Raw genomic sequence first — 18,144 nt, forward strand, 5'->3', positions numbered from 1 at the left:
AGTTCCAGATGGACACACAGGCACAAGCAGACTGACCCACACACATTTTAGCACACAGATGCAGACCCCGCCCTAAACGAAATGCGTTGCCCGCGCGGGACGACGACTGATCAGGGACCAGCTGTGGAGCGCCGCGCGGGATTGCGCTTATCGGGCAAACATTTATCAGGGACCAGAATCTTAAGGGTTAATGCTCAAAGACAACATAACTGACAACATGCTTTTCAGCAAAAAGACTGACCCACAGCTAGTGATAATTCAAATTCTTTAATTATTTGACAAGAGTCACAGACTCCCATGTAAAACTAAATCAAATTGTATGAACAAGTCACAAGTTCTAAATTTATCCACATACTCGCAGACAGGAGTTCCAGTAGAAAGAACGTCATATGTACAGAAGTCAAAACATTTATAGAAACTATCACGATGCCTGAAGATATATCGTTGTGTCTTGTCTGCCCCCCGACGTTGCTGCTATTTCAGACGCAAGGTTTTTCTCCATCATTTTCACTTCCAGTTCCAATTTTGAATTTTCAAGTTCCAGATTCCTTGTCTGCAACTGCAGCTTCTGTTTCTCCAGCATCAGCTTAGATTTTTGCAACTCGATCAGCTGTTTACTCGCTTCGATCAGCTCAGGAGAGCTCTGAATAGCTGAGCCAATAAGGCGTATCGGGAAAGGCAGCAGCTGGCGCTGTGATTGCAACTCTTCGTCATCACTGTCTGAACAGCTAGACTCCGAGTCGAGTGGCGACTCTGGGTCGTCGGCTAGAGCCTCTGCGTGAGGGTCAGCGAGTCGGTCGAAACTGCTGGGGTTTGTTTCTGTGTGGCCATCATTCTGTGCGGTACCAGCCGCTTCCTCCTTGATTCGTGCCTGTTTTGCTGCTGGTTGGTACTCTGTATCAGGGACTGATGTCACTGAGGGAGAAAAGGCCAGAGGCATCTTGATTAGTTTGCAGTGAAAAAAAAAGTCATTACGCAAGGCAGTTTTGTCACCAGGAAAGGAAAAAAAAAAAGAAAAATAACTGTCTACTTCATAAAAGTTTGGTTGGTAAAATTTTACTCACTGGCATCTATGGTGTTATGGTTAGATCTCTAGGTGCTTCACTGTTGCTTGTAGGAGACCAGAGTTTGATTTCTGAGTGGGGACAAAATTTTATCAAGTATCCGAGTCTTGTCGGCCCTGTCAGACAGAATCGGGAGCCTGTCTCCTAAATGATCTAAATTGTGTCGATGTGGGTGTAAAAAATGCCTACAATTTTTTTTCAACTGATAAGACTTTTCTCTTGTGAGCTTTTTTATTATCATGTATGCAACTCATCAAGTGAGTGGTAGGAGGGCGCCACTGGTAGGTCCTACTTCTTTTCTTTCCCTTTGTTGTTTCTGTCAATCTGTCTTGCTTATTTCCTGCACTAAATACTGTTATTGAATTGATGTAGGCCTACCTCTCTTTACTCAAACTCAACTCATCAAGTAGAATTACCATGAAATGTACCCCGCAGGGCGGTGCCACTGACTGAAGTGTCTTTAGGCCATTCCCAAAGGGGGGACATTTCTCGTTCAGGCACAGTAGAATTGTAAAGGGCTGATTCATCAAGGTCACACTCATAAGTGTGCCTGATCTACAATAGGGAACTGCTGCTTTTTCTTTCCTAATCCTTACTATTGTCATTTTTCCTCTAATTCTTTTGTATGTTTGTCACACTCTTGTGACCCACTATTTCCGGGGTGCCTTGATAGTCGAAGCAGACTTTGTGCTGTTGAAGCTAGAGAGGTGAGCAGAGTAAGTCTTGATTCCCTGTAAAGACTTCTCTGTTGACATCCACCCCTTGGCACTCATATACCTTATGCAGTTGCAAGCGCTGTAAAACCTTACTAAAACTAACTAACTGTGATGAAAGAGCTGTCCTTGGGCTTGTTGGGGAGGGTTGCTAGTTATAGGCTGTCAGTTTGATGACTCTTGCAAAAAAAAATGTAGGCCTACTGGTTTGGGACGCTTAACTAGGCAGTTTAGTGAAAATTTCAAATTTGTCTGATATGCTTTGAAATACTTTCATTTGAAAGCTCTTGCCTTCATGATCATAAAACAGTTTAAATTTTGTTGATATCTTTATTAGTTAAAAAGTTATGGCGATTTTTCATGCCTAAAATCCGTCCAATTTCAAGCCACTTTTAACACTGAGTTTTTGTGACACAAAAATGCAACTTTACAACACAAATGACCATTACTCAACACAAAATGCATATTTTTTAAAGTGTTGTACATCAGTTTGTTGGGAATTTTACACAGAATGCACACAACTACAAAACCCCTCTTTACAAAGTCACAGAAATATTTTTTATGACCATTACTCAACACAAATGACCATTACTCAACACAAATGACCATTACTCAACACAAATGACCATTACTCAACACAAATGACCATTACTCTACACAAATGACCATTACTCAACACAAATGACCATTACTCAACACAAATGACCATTACTCAACACAAAATGTATATTTTTTAAAGTGTTGTACATCAGTTTGTTGGGAATTTTACACAGAATGCACACAACTACAAACCCCTCTTTACAAAGTCACAGAAATATTTTTTGGGTACTTCTAGAGGTTCAGGGTGATAAAAAATCCCCCGCAAGGATAACCCGAAATGGACAAAATGGGCTATATCTTTGCTGCTAATGGTCATATTTAGACAAATCATACATCATTCTCTTTGTCTTTTTTCACTGTTCATAATTATTAAAGAGTTAAGCCAATTAAGTAATAATTTCCAATTTTTATGGCCATTCTTAAGATTCCAAAACGTATTTTTAGTGTTTTTCTATCCGTTAAACGGATTCCGTAAAAAAAAACAACCTCTTAATGACCGCCATAAGTCAGCTCCCTATCCTTCTTTTACAAAGTATTGTAACATACATTTGTGTGAAGCTATATTTTATGCTTTCAAGTGCATAAAAGAGCTTATAAATTCAAGAAAAATGCTCTTCGGAGACCTAGTTGTAGACCCACTGGAACATTTAATAAACTGCAGAAAGATGACCAGAAAATAACAAAGTCATTTTATGATCTTCACACAAGTTGCACTTGCAATTTTTTTGACAAATTATATTTATAGTCTACCTCATTCTATTATTTTTTCACACATGTTTCTTCACTATTCATTACATTTTGAGTTATTATCAACTAGCAATTTTTATTGATGAGCATATTTTTTTTATATTGAGTCAGACTCATTGGCCATAAATTATATTTTTTTAAATGGCACAAATGTAAATGTAAAAATATCCAGAAAATAACAACATTAAATTATTAGGTACTGAAACTGAAAGTGAAAGACTGAGCAGAGGCTTAGATAAACTCTGTTCTCTACTACTATACTACTAACAAGTAAGTTTGCGCAAAACTGATTTAAGAAACAGGTTGTCTCATAAAAGCAATTGTTATGATGAGATTTATTATTAACTCTGGAATATAGAGCTAGATGCTGAATCTAACATCAATTAGAACTGTGCAATTCAAGCTTTATTTCAATTCCAAAGCCCAAAGGCATAAATAGTTAGATATGCTGGCTTTTTGACTGTTTCTAGCCTACTACTGCTGAATTCTAGACTTACCTATCATTTGCACTATTCAAGAGCCAAATATGGTAAAACAAAAGCAAAACTGAATTCTTTTGTCAGTCCGTTCATAATTTCAAAGCCGCACGTATTATTATTATCCGGAGAAACAAGTAAAGCGCGAATAAAAGCGATGCCGGCGCAATACGTTATCACAGTGTGCAGGGGAGAGCGGGGGCGCCGGGTCGCTGACCGGCCGATTCGGCGTTTCGGCTTTTTGTATGCATTTTTACGGGAAGCGCCGTAGCGTTGTGCGAAGTTCAACCTAAACAACTCGGGTGTCAAAAGAAACTAGAATGGATAATCTATAACTTCTGAAAGAATCATAAATATACAGCCAGTAGTTTTCATTTTATCGCGTTGTAAAAACTGCCTTGTTTTCAGATGCAAATATTTCCAGTTCTACTGAACCGATTTTCACGCGAAGACCGCCATTTTGAAGACCTTTCTTTTCTGTTTAAAAAGATGTATCGGGAGTGGAAGTGCAATTCGCAAAACGAAACAAAACTGTGAGTTGTTTAGACCCACCGTAGCGCGAGGCTTCACTGCCGGTCACAAAAATCTACGGGGCGTACCGCGGCCGATTCGCCCTGCCGCGAGCGCGTTCACTAAACTGCCTAGCTTAACTAGATAAAAATTGTACATCACAACACACCATGGAACACACTACTACTGATTGTTTCAAGTTTCACTGATTGTTTTTTCAAGTTTCACTGATTGTTTAAAGTTTCAAATCTGTTACAGTGACGCAAGCTTCATTTTTTTTTAAAGTTGAGGGGGGGGGGGGGGGGCTGCTCAGTCCAAGCCATTGGTCTGGAGCAGAGAGGATATCTGGATTAGGCTTACGTCACACAATCGATGAATGCAGCGCAGTTGCAATAGTAGCGAGTACTCGATTTTTATGCAACTGACTCATTTTGCCATCGATAATGAGGGGGGGGGGGGGCAAGTTCAGGATCAGCTTCTCCGACTGGCGGCCTATTTTTTTTACAGGGGGGCAAATTCAAGATCCCCCTATACGCAGGGCGGGTGGGGATGGGTTGGGGTACTGAACCGCAAATTTTATAATAAGAATCACGGGCACAATATAATCCTATTTTCATAAAATGGGCAGCCCTTTTGATTTCCCGGCTTTCTCCCATTTATTTTTATTTCCATATATATATATATTTTTTTTAATGTTTTTACGACCAGAAAATTTGAAAATGAAATTTCTGGCTTTTTCGCGTTTTCTCGGTTGAGTGGGAACCCTGCCAGAATGTACACCAACAAGCGAATCTCCTGAATGACTCACCGTCTCTAATGGCAGAGGCTATCAATGACCCGATGTTGTCTTTGCCCACTCCCGTCAGCTGACCCTTCCTCATTCGAGAGAGTCTATAAACTTGTTGGCGAGGGGGCATCTGGCACGTGTTTGGGTCAATGCCATGGTTGTGTGTCTCATCCATGTCAAAGATCACTAGTCTCTGGAGGTCAGGGGTCAGCTTGAAGCGGATATACATCGGGCAGTTCAATCTCTTGGCCCTGTGAAATGAATGCAAAGTTGAGATTTCTTGACACTAAAAAGCAGACTTAGAATATAAACAATCATTTAGATCAGATATAAACAGATACAGTGGAATCCTGTTATAACGAGAGGGAGGGGACCGGAGCAAAATGTCCGTTATAGCAGGATTCTCGCTATAAGGGATCCAGTAATAAATTCAAGGGAAACTGTAAAGTAGGCCTAATCTATGAGTTTGGTATTCTGTTTATTTCCTTTTGCTATCTCCCCTGATGACGATTTTGTTTCAACATGACCTCTAGGTCTTACTTGATCAAAAATCGAATCAAGTTTCTTTCTCTAGTGCTAGATCTAGCGATGTGGACTGACAGCTCGGTGTTGGCGATCAGAAAGGAAGGGCTCTGGGTTAACTCACCCGCTGTGTTTCCCCCCACCCCACCACACCCTGTGGTGCATTCTGTCTGCTTGCACACGTCACACATTCGCTCCATCCATCACATTGCTGTGACCTCTCCATCCCCGCATTGGAGAAGTGAGAGGCATGGTAGGCCTTGATAATGTAAACTAGGCTTACGCTGGCATATCACACGATGTGTTCTGCTTGTCTGTGCATGCCACACCCTCCCTACTCAGATGCTCCGGCCTTCATTGTTGGCGCACATGGGCTCTCCTATTCTTTGTTTCGCAAGATCACCAACAAGTTTCTCAACTGGCGAGGTTTTACGTCATGTAAAATTGGCCTATGCACTGTGCACCACAGCAGCAATATTCCGCTATAACCGACTCGCAAGTTTGTCTGATAGCGCTATAGCAGTATTTTATTTACAAAGGTAAAGAGGAGAAAAAAACGTGGTTTCAGAATAGTGTCTTTATAACAGACTTCTCGTTTTTTCCGGACTCGTTATAAGTGGACTCCACTGTATAATTTAGATACAAACAATCATTTCTTTTTCTGGAGACATTATAATCAATCTCAGATTATCAACAATCATAGTTTTAAAAATAACTCTTGATCTAAATAATTTGTAACTGAATCACATTTTTAGATTTCCTATCAAAATTTATTACACACAAATTAGGCTACATGTGTTGTCTTGTGACAACATTGAACTAGCATGTCTTTGTGATAACATTGAACTAACATTTTCAGTCTTGTGATAATGTGTAATTGGCACATTAGTCCTGCAATTTTATCCTGTAAATCACATTTTATTCTTGTAATTACAATACATTTAATGTAAATCACATGATTCGCTTGCAAATTGTATGTTGTCTTGGGATTAATGCTAATTACAAAACATGGTTTTATTTTTATTCTTGCAGGCACCGTAGTTGAAATTCCTATATTAAGTTGAGATTCCTATATTCATTCAGACATTCTTAGATTTGAGTTGTTTTGGGAGTTGTGAGGACTCTTTACTCTTCCATCTTCTTGGCTCTGTTCTACTATTAAAAGCCCCACCTCTTGAATACAGCGAAACTTGCATCATGCACACTTTTTGAATGCTAAGTTTCATTGTTGGATGGTAAATAATAAAGTCACAATAATTTTTCTAAGTATGTGCCAAAACGCCTGTCATTCTTAGGATGTAGAGCCATATAGTGCCTGTCAGCAAATGAATTAAAACATTACAGGCAGTACCAAATGAATTTGTCAATTACTGTTGGACCTACTTATTTCAAAATGACTCACCCAACATTCCTCACTCGAGTACCTGGTTTCTGCTTAAGCTCTCCGTGACACTTGCAACAGTATGTGATGGAGTGGTACATGAGTTTCTGGTTCACCAAATGATATACCTTGGGAATAACCTGATGAGAAAGGAAACAGCAACAAATACAATAATGTTACGCACATCATGGTTCATGTCAACATTTTATGATTCTTGAGATTTGTTTCCATTAATCTAGCTTTTATTTTACATTGAAGAGAACTTTGCATATGGTTCAAGAGCACTGTGCCCCATTGTGTGTTTTTGAATCCTCACCCGACACATTTTAACGTTTCACTAACAGCCTGGGTAAAAAAAAAAAGAACAACTGTTTTCTCACTTGCTAATCACAGTAGATCCATGAAACTTCTCAAGATAAAAGAAATTATCTGGATAATACAGTGGAATCCTGTTATAATGAGAGGGAGGGGACTGGTGCGAAATGTCCATTATAGCAGGATTCTCGTTATTTTTAGGATCCAGGTAATAAATTCAAGGGAAATAATAAAGTAGGCCTAATCTATGAGGTTGGTGCTCTGTTTATTTTTCTTTGTTATCTCCTCCTCTGATGATTTTGTTCAACATGACCTCCAGGTCTTACTTGATCAAAAACCAAATCAGGTTTCTCTCTAGCCCTAGCGATGTTGACAGCTCGGCGTTGGCATTCAGAAAGAAAGGGCTCTAGGCTAACTCACCCGCTGTGTTTCGCTAGATCACCAACCACCAACAAGTTTCTCAACTGGCCAGGTTTTACAATGTATAAAAGGTCTATGCGATGTGCACAGCTGCAGCAATATTCCACTAACAACAGACTCGCGTGTTTGTCTGATTGCGCTATAGCAGTATTTTATTTACAAAGGTAATAAGGGGGAAAAAGGGGGTTTTAGAAAAGTGTCTTTATAACAGACTTCTCGTTATTTCAGGACTCATTATAAGTGGACTCCACTGTAGTAGCCTACCCAGTGAAAATCTAAGCTAAAATAATAATAGGTTAAAAAATAACCAAAAACTACACACATGATTTATGGCCTGAGAAAATAGAGTTAAGGGCATCTTACTGGTCTTGCAGGGTCTGAAATGTTTTAATTGACCTTCTTCAGTTTTTTTAAATTACAGAATAGCACGGATAGCTCGAATTTGTCGGGAACGGCCTTGGTAGTTCCAAGGATCTGTAATCCGTGGGATACGTGAACAGTGTTATGGCATCGACTGTGTCAGAGAATCAAGAGAAACACAAAGATTGTTATTTTAGGGGAAAAACAATATATCGTATGACGCACAACCCTTCCTCTCGCCCACTCCATACAAGCCTAGTTAGGCCCAGGGCTTAGGCATGCGTGTTGAGCAGCATGCTAAAAATAGCACAGCTCGCTGCTTGTGTGGAGGGGGAAGGTGGTATTTTACCGACCTTGCCTTTTTTCGTGCACCTCAAAGGACATTGACTTTAGACTTCTGCGGTGGCATACTTAGTTTGACTATTCCGTGTTTGTGTTCAAGCTTCACATAATTTTCTTACAAAGATTTTTTTTTTTTTAAACGGGACTACAGGAACATTTCGACAGATGCGTGATTTCGAGTCTTCTGTGTTCGACTTATCCGTGATATATGACAAATGGACTTTTATTGATTTTTCTATCTAAAGTGTAATAGTAAAGCATTTTCAATAATATGGCATGGTAAACCTCATTTCATGAAGTCCTTCCGTCTTTCACTATGTTCCACTCTACAAAATGAAAGCTGACTGAAATTGTTCCAATGCGGTCATGAGTCATATTACATTAACTAGGTACCAGAAACTAAATTTTCAAACTTGCTGTATGCCAAATTTATCTGTTCCATTTGAAAGGCCTATATCCACTGAGCATTTTGGTACCATTCTTTAACCTCTCCGTCAATTTTTAAGAAATTTGAAGTTGTTTAAAATTTGATCAAATTTGTTTAAGTCAGTCACTGGCTGCAACCCCATGTTTGACAGACATAAAAAAAGTACCAAGTGCACTAAACATCTCCACATTAACAGAGTACAATCACTATAACAAATATATGGAGCCTAATTTTTTTCAAGACGGTGAGATCTTTACAAATCAGTATTTTATTGCCTCAAACACGACGATCTGTCGTTATTTCGACAAAAACACCGAGCGTTGACCCGGCGGCGGAGCACCGGCCCCCGCGGCGAGCAAGTTGGCTCTATACTGTAGTGTACCCCGCGTGCGGGGTCACATGCTTTCCGAGTCTCGCGGAAGGATTGATAAAAAATAATTCCATGTTAATTACTTTATTCTAATAGTAAATGAACTGATCTTTTAATTGATACCTGTTATAAGTTGGTATTATACATATTTTGTGTAAAAAGGGATACTTTAAACATTTTGACGGTATTTTTAAAAGCTTTCTATAAAGACGCCAAAGGCTAAACTTATATCACGGGAAAGCCCGTTTAAAGCTCTACAGTTTTCCGCCAATGAAAAGACGGTATTTAATCATCCCTCGTTCCACGAAGCATTTGAATGCACGCGAGTCAATTTTTCAACCGGCCGACCACGCATTCCGACTGCGAGGGGCTTCGCTTTCGTCGGCGATTCTCCAGCTGCTACTAATCGGACACATAAACAACTTACACCATTGTAACGAGGGAAAGCTGAACTTTTACAAGGTGTGCGGTACTTGGTGTTTTATAGCGAAAGAGCAAAGAAACAGCGATCGGAATTACCCCAATTTTACCGATACCACGCGGTCGGAAGGCCGCGAGTGCCCGCGAGGCCATGTTTACGCTACCTACATTAACAATCTCAATCATTCCTACCTTGCGTGTACTTTCTGCTTCCAGTAGCTTTGAGTCCTTCACAATGAGCTGCACAGAGTTCTCCTTTTGATACTTTTCAATAGCATTGCGAAGCTCCAGAAAAGATTGGAACTCAGCGTTTGGTTCAACTTTAGGGATATCGTTCATAGAGATAACATCTGTTATCTGTATTTTCGTCTCTTTTCCATCATTAGGTGCGTTTCCTGAATCAGCACCAAGGTCTTGGCTAAATTTGATTTCTGACATCATTGCCTTCTGGGGAGGAAGGATGGGGGAGGAGAAGGGAGAGAAATATGTTATTTTATGTCACAGAACAAAAGTCTGTTTTTAATATTCTGTCAAAGGCCTTCTCATAGTCAAGGAAGTTGACGATCAGCTGAGAGTTTCACTCCAGGGACTGTTCCACAATAATCCTCAGCGTGGCAATCTGGTCGATGGTTGAGTGATTTTTCCGGAAACCAGCCTGTTCATCCCTTAGTCTTGGATCCGTTGCTGTCTTGATTCTCTCCAGAATGATTCTGTTGAAGACCTTACCTGGTATTGAGAGAAGAGTGATCCCTCTGTATTTGCTGCAGTTGTTGAGATCCCCCTTTTCGGACGACCCAACCTTTGCATTTTAAGTCGCCTCTTACGACACGCAGTATCATGGCAGGTGTATTCTATGGGGCCCCCCACCCGCAGGTGCTAATTTAGATTAGGTATCAGAAACTAAATTTTCAAACTGGCTGTATGCCAAATTTATCTGTTCCATTTGAAAGGCCTATATCCACTAAGCATTTTGGTACCATTCTTTAACCTCTCCGTCAATTTTTAAGAAAATTGTAGTTGTTTAAAATTCGATCAAATTTGTTAAAGTTAGTCACTGGCTGCAACCCCATGTTTGACAGACAATAAAAAAGTAGCCTACCAAGAGCACTAAACATCTCCACTTTAACAGAGTACAATCACTATATCAAATATATGGAGCCTAATTTTTTTCCAGACTGTGAGATCATTACAAATCAGTATTTTATCGCCTCAAACACGATGATCTGTCGTTATTTCGACAAAAACACCGAGCGTTGACCCCGGCCCCCGCAGCGAGCCAGTCGGCTCTATACCGTAGTGTACCCCATGTGTGGGGTCACATGCTTTCCGAGTCTCGCGGAAGGATTTGTGAAAAATAATTCAAAGTTGATTACGTTATTCTAATAGGAAATAAACTGATCTTTTAATTTTATAGCAATGACCAAGAAAAACCTTTTTTTGCCGGAAAGTGTTTGCAAATAGGTGCATTTTGTAGCTCTATCTTCACAGAGCATGGAACTTTTTGAATTTTTAAAATCCATTTATAAACAAAAAAGTTACGAATTTTTTAATCAATCAATGTTTGGTACACTTTTATATTTAATGAAAAAAAAACCAAAATATGGGACGTTCTTTGGTGAGTTTTGAGACAATATTCGTCATAACTCGCTCATTTCTCGGAGTATTTAAAAGAAACTTGGCAACCCAGTACATTTTCTAGTGCAGAATCTAGTCCTGCTTTCAGATTTTTCATAGCTAATTCTACTTTTTGAGTTATGAAGACGTTTATTATAGGTAAAAATGTGGCGGTTTTCGGTGCGTTTTGAGACAATATTTGTCATAGCTCGCCTATTTCTTGGAATATGTATATATATGAAACTTGGCAATCTAGTACAGCTTTTAATGCAGAATCTAGTCATGCTGTCAGATTTTTAATATCTGTCATACTTTTTGAGTTGTAAAGACATTAATAGGTAAAAAAGTGGCGTTGTTTACAGATTTACAAAGATTATCAGTCATATGTTCTCCCAAAGTCTTGATATTTTATAATGAAACTTGGCAACATAAAAGGTTCCTCCTTGCCAAGCAATGCTCTGGATCAATTTGTCACAAAAATGTAAGAAGTGAGCTGGATTTATTAGTCTAATAAATCCAGTTCTCTACTAGTAAAAGCATGCATACTGTGTTATAGAAAATAAGATAGTCTCTGTGTACAGTGGAAACCATATATAACAGGCCCGGTAATAACAGGGATCCGGTAATAACAGGGATTTTTTTAATCCCCGTTTTTTCCTTCTCTTTCTCTATATTAAAAGTTATCGGCAATAACAGGGCCTCATCGGAGCCCAACCGGTTATAGCAGGGACAAAGGGTCGTTAGCAATGTGTAAAAAGTAAAAGAGAGAGAGAGAGAGAGAGTAACGCAGAGATGGAGCAAGCACACCCAAGCCACGCCACTGCAAGCACACGCAGCGTGTGAAGCGAGAGAGGGCTGCGGTGTGCTGCAGACCTCGATCTAGCCCGACACCTAGCAACACGCACGCGTAATGTGTCACCAACGATGTCAAGCGCAAGAGAAAATGCCTTTCAATTGACAAAAAATACGAAATAATCCAGGCTGTTGACAAAAAGCAAGCTCCACTTGCAAAGATTTGTCGTCAGTTCGACATTCCACAAGGGTCGATTCACATCATTATCAAGGATAGAGAGAAGATAGTGGCAGCATACTTCAATGGAAAGTTTGCTCTGGATCGAAAGAAGATGAGACTACCTGATGCAGATGCTGCGGACCAAGCTCTTCTGATGAGGTTTTAGGAGACAAGGAGAAAGTTAGTGCCAAAACCCCTGTCTGTGGGTACTTGTGGCAAGGGCAACTACCCATGAACAAGTACAGCTGTATTAGTTCACAAATGCTTACTTTCCTTGCATTTCGGATTTAACAGGGATCGGATATAACAGGACATTTTCTCTACTCCCACCATCCCTGTTATATCAGGTTTCCACTGTATATCCATTGTTGGACAGTGTCCTATTGTGTGTTAGATTAAAATGCGTTTAGATAATAATATAGTTTACAAGTCATGGGAATATTTCGCATGTGTAGGCTACAACTCGTACAATAAATGTAACGTATTTACACCCCCCCCCCCCCCTTTCTCTCTCTCTCACGCACACACACACACATGCACGCGTGCACACTCACACACGCACGCGTGAACGATAACAATGTATAAACGGGACTATCTTCCCAGACTGGTCTAAAAACGTACCATACTCTTTAATAACAATCTTAATGCCTCACTTTTCCAAACAGAGCACACAGGACGAGTCCAAGTGTGTGCTTTCATATGAGGGGGGAATAGGCTTTTATAATGCAAACACAATGCCATACCACTTCTCAAGATGTTTGCTTGTTTCTATTCTTCTGTCATGCAATCAAGCAAATAAAAATGACTACATCTATTGTATTGTGACTAAAATGCAACAAAAACGCAAGTTATCAAGGCCCCCGTTTAGTTTTCAAGTATCCTTCCCCCCCCCCTTTCCGGTTCACATCGGGGCCTCGTTTGTAGCGCCCGAGGCGACCGATGGCTGATGACGTCACTCAGTGGAAATTTCCCAGCCGCCGGTCGTTCAACCAGCACGCGCAAATGGCAATGCCGCTTTTTCCCTTAGTTACTCCCACATTTTTAAAGATTTACGCCAAAACCGCTAAACACAGAAGCATGAAATGTTAAGGGAATAAAGAAAAATGGTGTACAACGTATCAGTCAGTTTGACAAATCAGAGCTCCGAAAAATCTTCAAAGCGCACCACATCAACCACTTTCGCAAACGTTTTCGACTACTTCTTAGATGGGTACAAAGTTGTCAAACTGCATACTACGAGATTGACCTCTTTTCTGATTGGCTGCCAAGTTTCATTCATATCCATTCACGAGAAGCGGCGTGAGAGTGAGTTGAAGACAACAACCTTTGCGTTAGTTCGTCCCACGAAACACCCCCACGGCGGGGGCCAAATATCAGCGGAACAAAACACGCTCGGTGGGCATTGCTAAATACATTAAGGCCTACGGTAGGCTACTCTTGGCGCGATCTCGACGACACCCTCCCCTGTCGCTCTCACCACCCTCTCTGATTTCTCTCTCTCTTTCCCCCTGACTCCCTCTTTTCCAAGGTTGGGTAACCAACGAAAAAATCCCCAATTTGTAAGGCCTATAGCCTATTACTAGATTCTAGAATCTAACTTCTTCTTTTTCTTCATACTCTTCTTGTTCTTCTCCTCCTCCTTTTAAAACTCGTCCCCCTGCTTCTTCTTCTTCATTTCTTCAAGTAAGCCCAAAAGACAAAAGAAGTCTAGATCTAGATCTAGGTATAGATATATCTAGATCTAATCTAGATCTAGTATAGGTCTAGATCTAGATCTAGAGAGATCTATATCTAGATCTAGATTCTAGATCTATAACTATAATCTAGAGTCTAGATATTAGACAGATATAATTATATTATATATTATATATAATATCTAGATTCTAGACTCTAGACTTCTTTTGGACTTACTTGAAGTAAAAACCTTGCCTAGTTTGGTTCTCCAGATCACTCTCACAGGACTGGCATTCTAGATCTAGAACTACAGCTTCTAATCTAAAGCTCCGTTTTCCTCGGTGCGTTGTCGCCGTTGTCGGTGTAAACTGTAGGCCCACTGTTTAGTTTGTGTAAACTAAACTTTATAATGAACCGGAAGTTTGTTGGGGGGGTTTTGTTGTTGGTTTTTTTTTAATCATTATAAATTGGAGAGCTCTTGTCTTGGATGTATGTAGGCCTATTCCGAAATCAAGCTGTTCTAAGGTCGCCCCACCGCTTTGTCTAAAAACTAAAAGATGGCATACGGAAGAGCACACTGGTGTATTAGTATCAATCTACGGCCGCTACAAGAGCTTGCAATAATGTTAAAGATGCACGGTTCTTTTATACAGACCACACAATGTAAACAAAGACTGGGTGTTGACTTTCTAAAATTAATTGTATGATTTTTATTTCATGACTAGATATACAGTATTTTTTTACTTTTCCTCTCACACTTAGCCTCCAGTTGTCCATTTTCTCCTTAAAGATGTGCTGAACACTAAATATCAACTGAATTTCCGTTGCAAATTGATAGTTTTTTTAATATTTGATTTTTTTAAAATCGAGTTATATCACTCTTAGGCCTACCTGCATAGTAATTTGCAAGCACAAAATCAATCGGTGGGTTTCAGCGGGACTGGGGGCCTGAAGTAAAAGAAATATATATTTTGCAGTTAGGTTTGAAATTTTCTTTAAAATAATTGATTTGCGACTGTTTTAGTGGATTTATGTGTGATCTCCAGCTCACAATACTGCAATTTGATCCCTGAAGCAGTGCATCTGTATGCGGGACTGAAAGTAAAAATTTACCGCAAACATTTTAATATTATCAAAAAACGTAAAATGCTAACTCCATATCTTGTAACGATGGTCTGAAACCGAATGATTTTTTAAAAATTCGGTTAACACTAAAAAACAAAGTGTAGTAGTGTAGTCTAGACCATCTGTATTTGAGTAGCTTTCAATAGGCATTTATTTTACTTTTATCAATTCAGCATTTTATGCTTTTTTTTTCATTCATTGTATAATAAAACTCAGATCTATGATCCTTTTACAGCTGATGACATGCTAATGAACAGAACAATTCACTTTCTCTGCACCTCATTACATGACTGCAGAATGTGCCCTAGGCATGCACAAGCTGATATTCGTGTTTGAACCATTTCCTCACATACCTAATACTAATACGGTTCATGTATGTATAATTTTACAATAAACGGAGTGTGTCATAGGTAGAGTGACCGCTTAGATTCATACTTTATCAGTTTTAAAGGTACTGGCAGGTATAGCTGGAGGGCAGAGCACTGGTAGGTCCTTCTTCTTTACTTTCCCTCTGTTGTTTCTGTCTGTCTGTCTTACTTTTCCTCAGCACTAAGTAACCATTGTAATTGTTGTGTCTTAATTGTTTATTTTTCTTATTATTGGCTTTGTTTTCATTTCTTTGAGCTAGCATTTGCTAGTTGTGGATGGTAGTGAAAAACATTGAAAACATATGGTCTTTGACCATGGACACAATTTGCCTTGTTAGTGAGACAATTTCCTGGGCCTTCAGCACATTATGGTAGGGTGGCCAGTTCCTTTCCACACCGCTGTTACTTCCCCAACTAGAAGTCAGGTACCCATTACTGCTGGGTGCACAGTGGGGGGCTTTAAAAAATCTGTGTCAGAACCAAGGCTCGAACCTGGACTTTCTGCTTCAGAGACGAGCGCACTAACTGCTCTGCCAATGCACCCTCTATATCATGCAATAGTACATCATGTAGTAAATAAAACATTTCAGCTGTAAGCCCACACGTATTCAACTCAAGGATGTGCAATACAGGTAAACTAATATTTCCAAGGTGACTTTATACTTGTAGCTTTTTTTGTGCAGAGACACTTTTCTCGGTCATTTTGCAACTTTTCTGTATTCTTTCCTCAGACCGAGATACTGTTGGAGAGCTGTGTTGTATTTGCAGACCCATACGAGGAAGCTGATGAGCAGGTTTGTAGAGTCTGTGCTGTGTGTATGGTTCATCCTTCATGGGAGTGCTTATTTAGGCCACATATGGCCTAAATAAGGTAAGGGAGGGGGGTTTAGCTTATTTAGGCCACACATGCTCAAACTACCGGGGGACACCCTTTTCAGGCAACTGAGTTCGTTCCACTTTCATAATGGTGCACCTTTCTCATTTAATACAGTTTTGTCTCAGTGTACAACTTGTATATATCATAATGAATAAGAACAAAGCACGATACGCAAAATTTTGCTCAATCCCAATGGTTTGAATGAGGGCCAGATTTTTCCTTCAAGGAGGGGCAAAATCTAGGCTACCATTTTGGCACACTTTGGTCAAGTGAAAAGGTCAAATCCTCCGAATGGACTTCCGGGTCAAATTTGGGGTATAAAAAGTTACACTATCTTTGCCTGGGTGGCACTCTCTCGTACTGTCTCGTAGTAGTACATCTCTCGTACTGTCTCGTACTGTCTCGTAGTAGTAGTACATGTAGATCTAGTAGTAGTAGCAAAGATCATGTAGAGAATCTTTGGTAGTAGATTCTATCTAGTAGGCAGTTTAGTGAACGTGCACGCGACAGGGCGAATCGGCCTTGATAAGCCCCGTAGACCTTTGTGATCGGCCACGAAGTCTCGTGTTTTGATGGATCTAAACAACTTAGTGTTAATCGCACTGCCACATCCGACAGGCCTACATCTTTTTAAAAGGAAAAGAAAGGTCATCAAAATGGTTGAATTTGCGTGAAAATCGATTCGGTAGAGCTGGAACTATTAAAATTTGCTTCTGAAAACAAGTTACAAGGCCATTTTTATAACTCAATGAAATAAAAACTGCTGGCTGTGTTATTCTGTATAAATTATGAAACTTCAGGACGTATTATTATTTTCCAACATCTTTGACGCCTCAGCTGCAGAGGTTGAAGTTTTCACAACACTAATAGATCTAGTAATAGGGCTTTCCGTAAAAAATGCATAGATCTACAAAAGCCGAACCTCCAAATCGACCGGTCAGCGACCCGGGCACCCCGCTCTCCCCTGCACACTGATAACGTGTTGCTTCGGTATAATTATTCAACTATTAATACGTGCAGCTATGGCAACTGGGATGTACTGACTGACAAAGCGATTCACAGTTTTGTTTTTATTTTACCATATATTTGACTTTAATAGTGCAGGTGATAGCTAGATCTAGATTCCCTGTCTAGAATCAGTAGTAGCAGGCCTACGCTAGAAGCAGCCAGAGAGCCTACAACTGCTAGATCTAGATCTAACTCATTGCTATGCCTTTGGGCTTTGGAATTGAAATAAAACGAATTGCACAGTTCTAGTTAATTTTAGATTCAGCAACTATCTGTATTTCCAGAGTTAATAACAAATCTCACCATAACAATCACTTTTACTTTTATTAGAATAATTAGATCCAACTTTTTTTTCTCTAAAATCTGTTTTGTGCAAACTTAAGACTTTCTCTACTTGTAGAGCACAGAATTTACATTGTAAGCCTCTGCTCAGTCTTTTACTTTTAAGTAGTCTTTTACTTTTAAGTATATATATATATATATATATATATATATATATATATATATATTATATATACATAATAAAATACGTATAGATCTAGATCTATATAATCATTTTATGTTATTTTCTGGATATTTTTAAAACTTTTTTTTAACATGTCATAAAGTCAAATTGTGCCTTTTCTTTGATAAGAATAGCATTAGCAGTGGACTTTTTAGACAGTGAGTCTCTGATTCAATATATTTTTTTTTTAATATGCTAATCAATGAAAATTGCAAATTGATAATAGTATAGTCCTGTAGAGGATAGGTGGACTCCGGGGTCTGCATAGCGAAATACTAGGTTTTAGGATGTGAACCCCGGAGTCACCGTAGTGAAATAAGGTTTGGTTTAAGTAAGGATTGGTGGACCCCGGGGTCAACGTAGTGATAAATAAGCAGGTGTAAGGTGGACCCCGGGGCCCGGGGTCTACCTAGCGAAATACTAGGTTTTAGGACAGGTGGACCCTGGGGTCACCGTAGTGAAATAAGTAGATTTCTTTAAAGATCAGTGGACCCCGGGGTCACCGTA

At 39.6% G+C, this 18,144-nt stretch overlaps 2 protein-coding genes across 5 annotated transcripts in view; one reads left to right on the forward strand and one right to left on the reverse strand.

Annotated features, from left to right (window-relative positions):
* Positions 1 to 18,144, forward strand: part of LOC101851943 (RING-type E3 ubiquitin-protein ligase PPIL2) — a 64,401-nt gene that overhangs the window by 42,038 nt on the left and 4,219 nt on the right. The window contains exon 17 of the mRNA XM_005096090.3: positions 15,979 to 16,041. Coding sequence (XP_005096147.2) covers positions 15,979 to 16,041 — 63 coding nt within the window. The remainder of the gene's footprint in view (positions 1 to 15,978; positions 16,042 to 18,144) is intronic.
* On the reverse strand, positions 250 to 14,178 carry LOC101851031. 4 transcript variants are annotated; one of them, XM_005096088.3, is made up of 5 exons: positions 14,010 to 14,178; positions 9,647 to 9,898; positions 6,822 to 6,940; positions 4,919 to 5,148; positions 250 to 915 (listed from the first exon to the last, which is right to left on the reverse strand). In XM_005096088.3, exons 2-5 carry the CDS (start codon positions 9,893 to 9,895, stop codon positions 422 to 424), a joined length of 1,092 nt encoding a protein of 363 aa, XP_005096145.1. In that variant the 5' UTR covers positions 9,896 to 9,898; positions 14,010 to 14,178; the 3' UTR covers positions 250 to 421. The 4 variants fall into 4 exon arrangements, with proteins under 4 accessions (XP_005096145.1, XP_005096144.1, XP_005096143.1 ...); XM_005096087.3 differs by having other exon boundaries at positions 9,647 to 9,901; XM_005096086.3 differs by having other exon boundaries at positions 13,992 to 14,178.

Source organism: Aplysia californica, unplaced genomic scaffold (genome assembly GCF_000002075.1).
Source record: "Aplysia californica isolate F4 #8 unplaced genomic scaffold, AplCal3.0 scaffold00121, whole genome shotgun sequence".
In the NCBI taxonomy this organism is placed as follows: domain Eukaryota; kingdom Metazoa; phylum Mollusca; class Gastropoda; order Aplysiida; family Aplysiidae; genus Aplysia; species Aplysia californica.

What these genes read in the sequence shown, in the direction of transcription:
- LOC101851031 (XM_005096088.3), bottom strand. Translation starts at nt 9,895, where the DNA reads ATGATGTCAGAAATCAAATTTAGCCAAGACCTTGGTGCTGATTCAGGA. An exon ending in AAGCAGAAAGTACACGCAAG is followed by an intron (nt 6,941 to 9,646) that starts GTAGGAATGATT and finishes CTTTCTCATCAG; the next exon opens with GTTATTCCCAAGGTATATCA. An exon ending in AGCCTCTGCCATTAGAGACG is followed by an intron (nt 916 to 4,918) that starts GTGAGTCATTCA and finishes TTTCTCCCTCAG; the next exon opens with TGACATCAGTCCCTGATACA.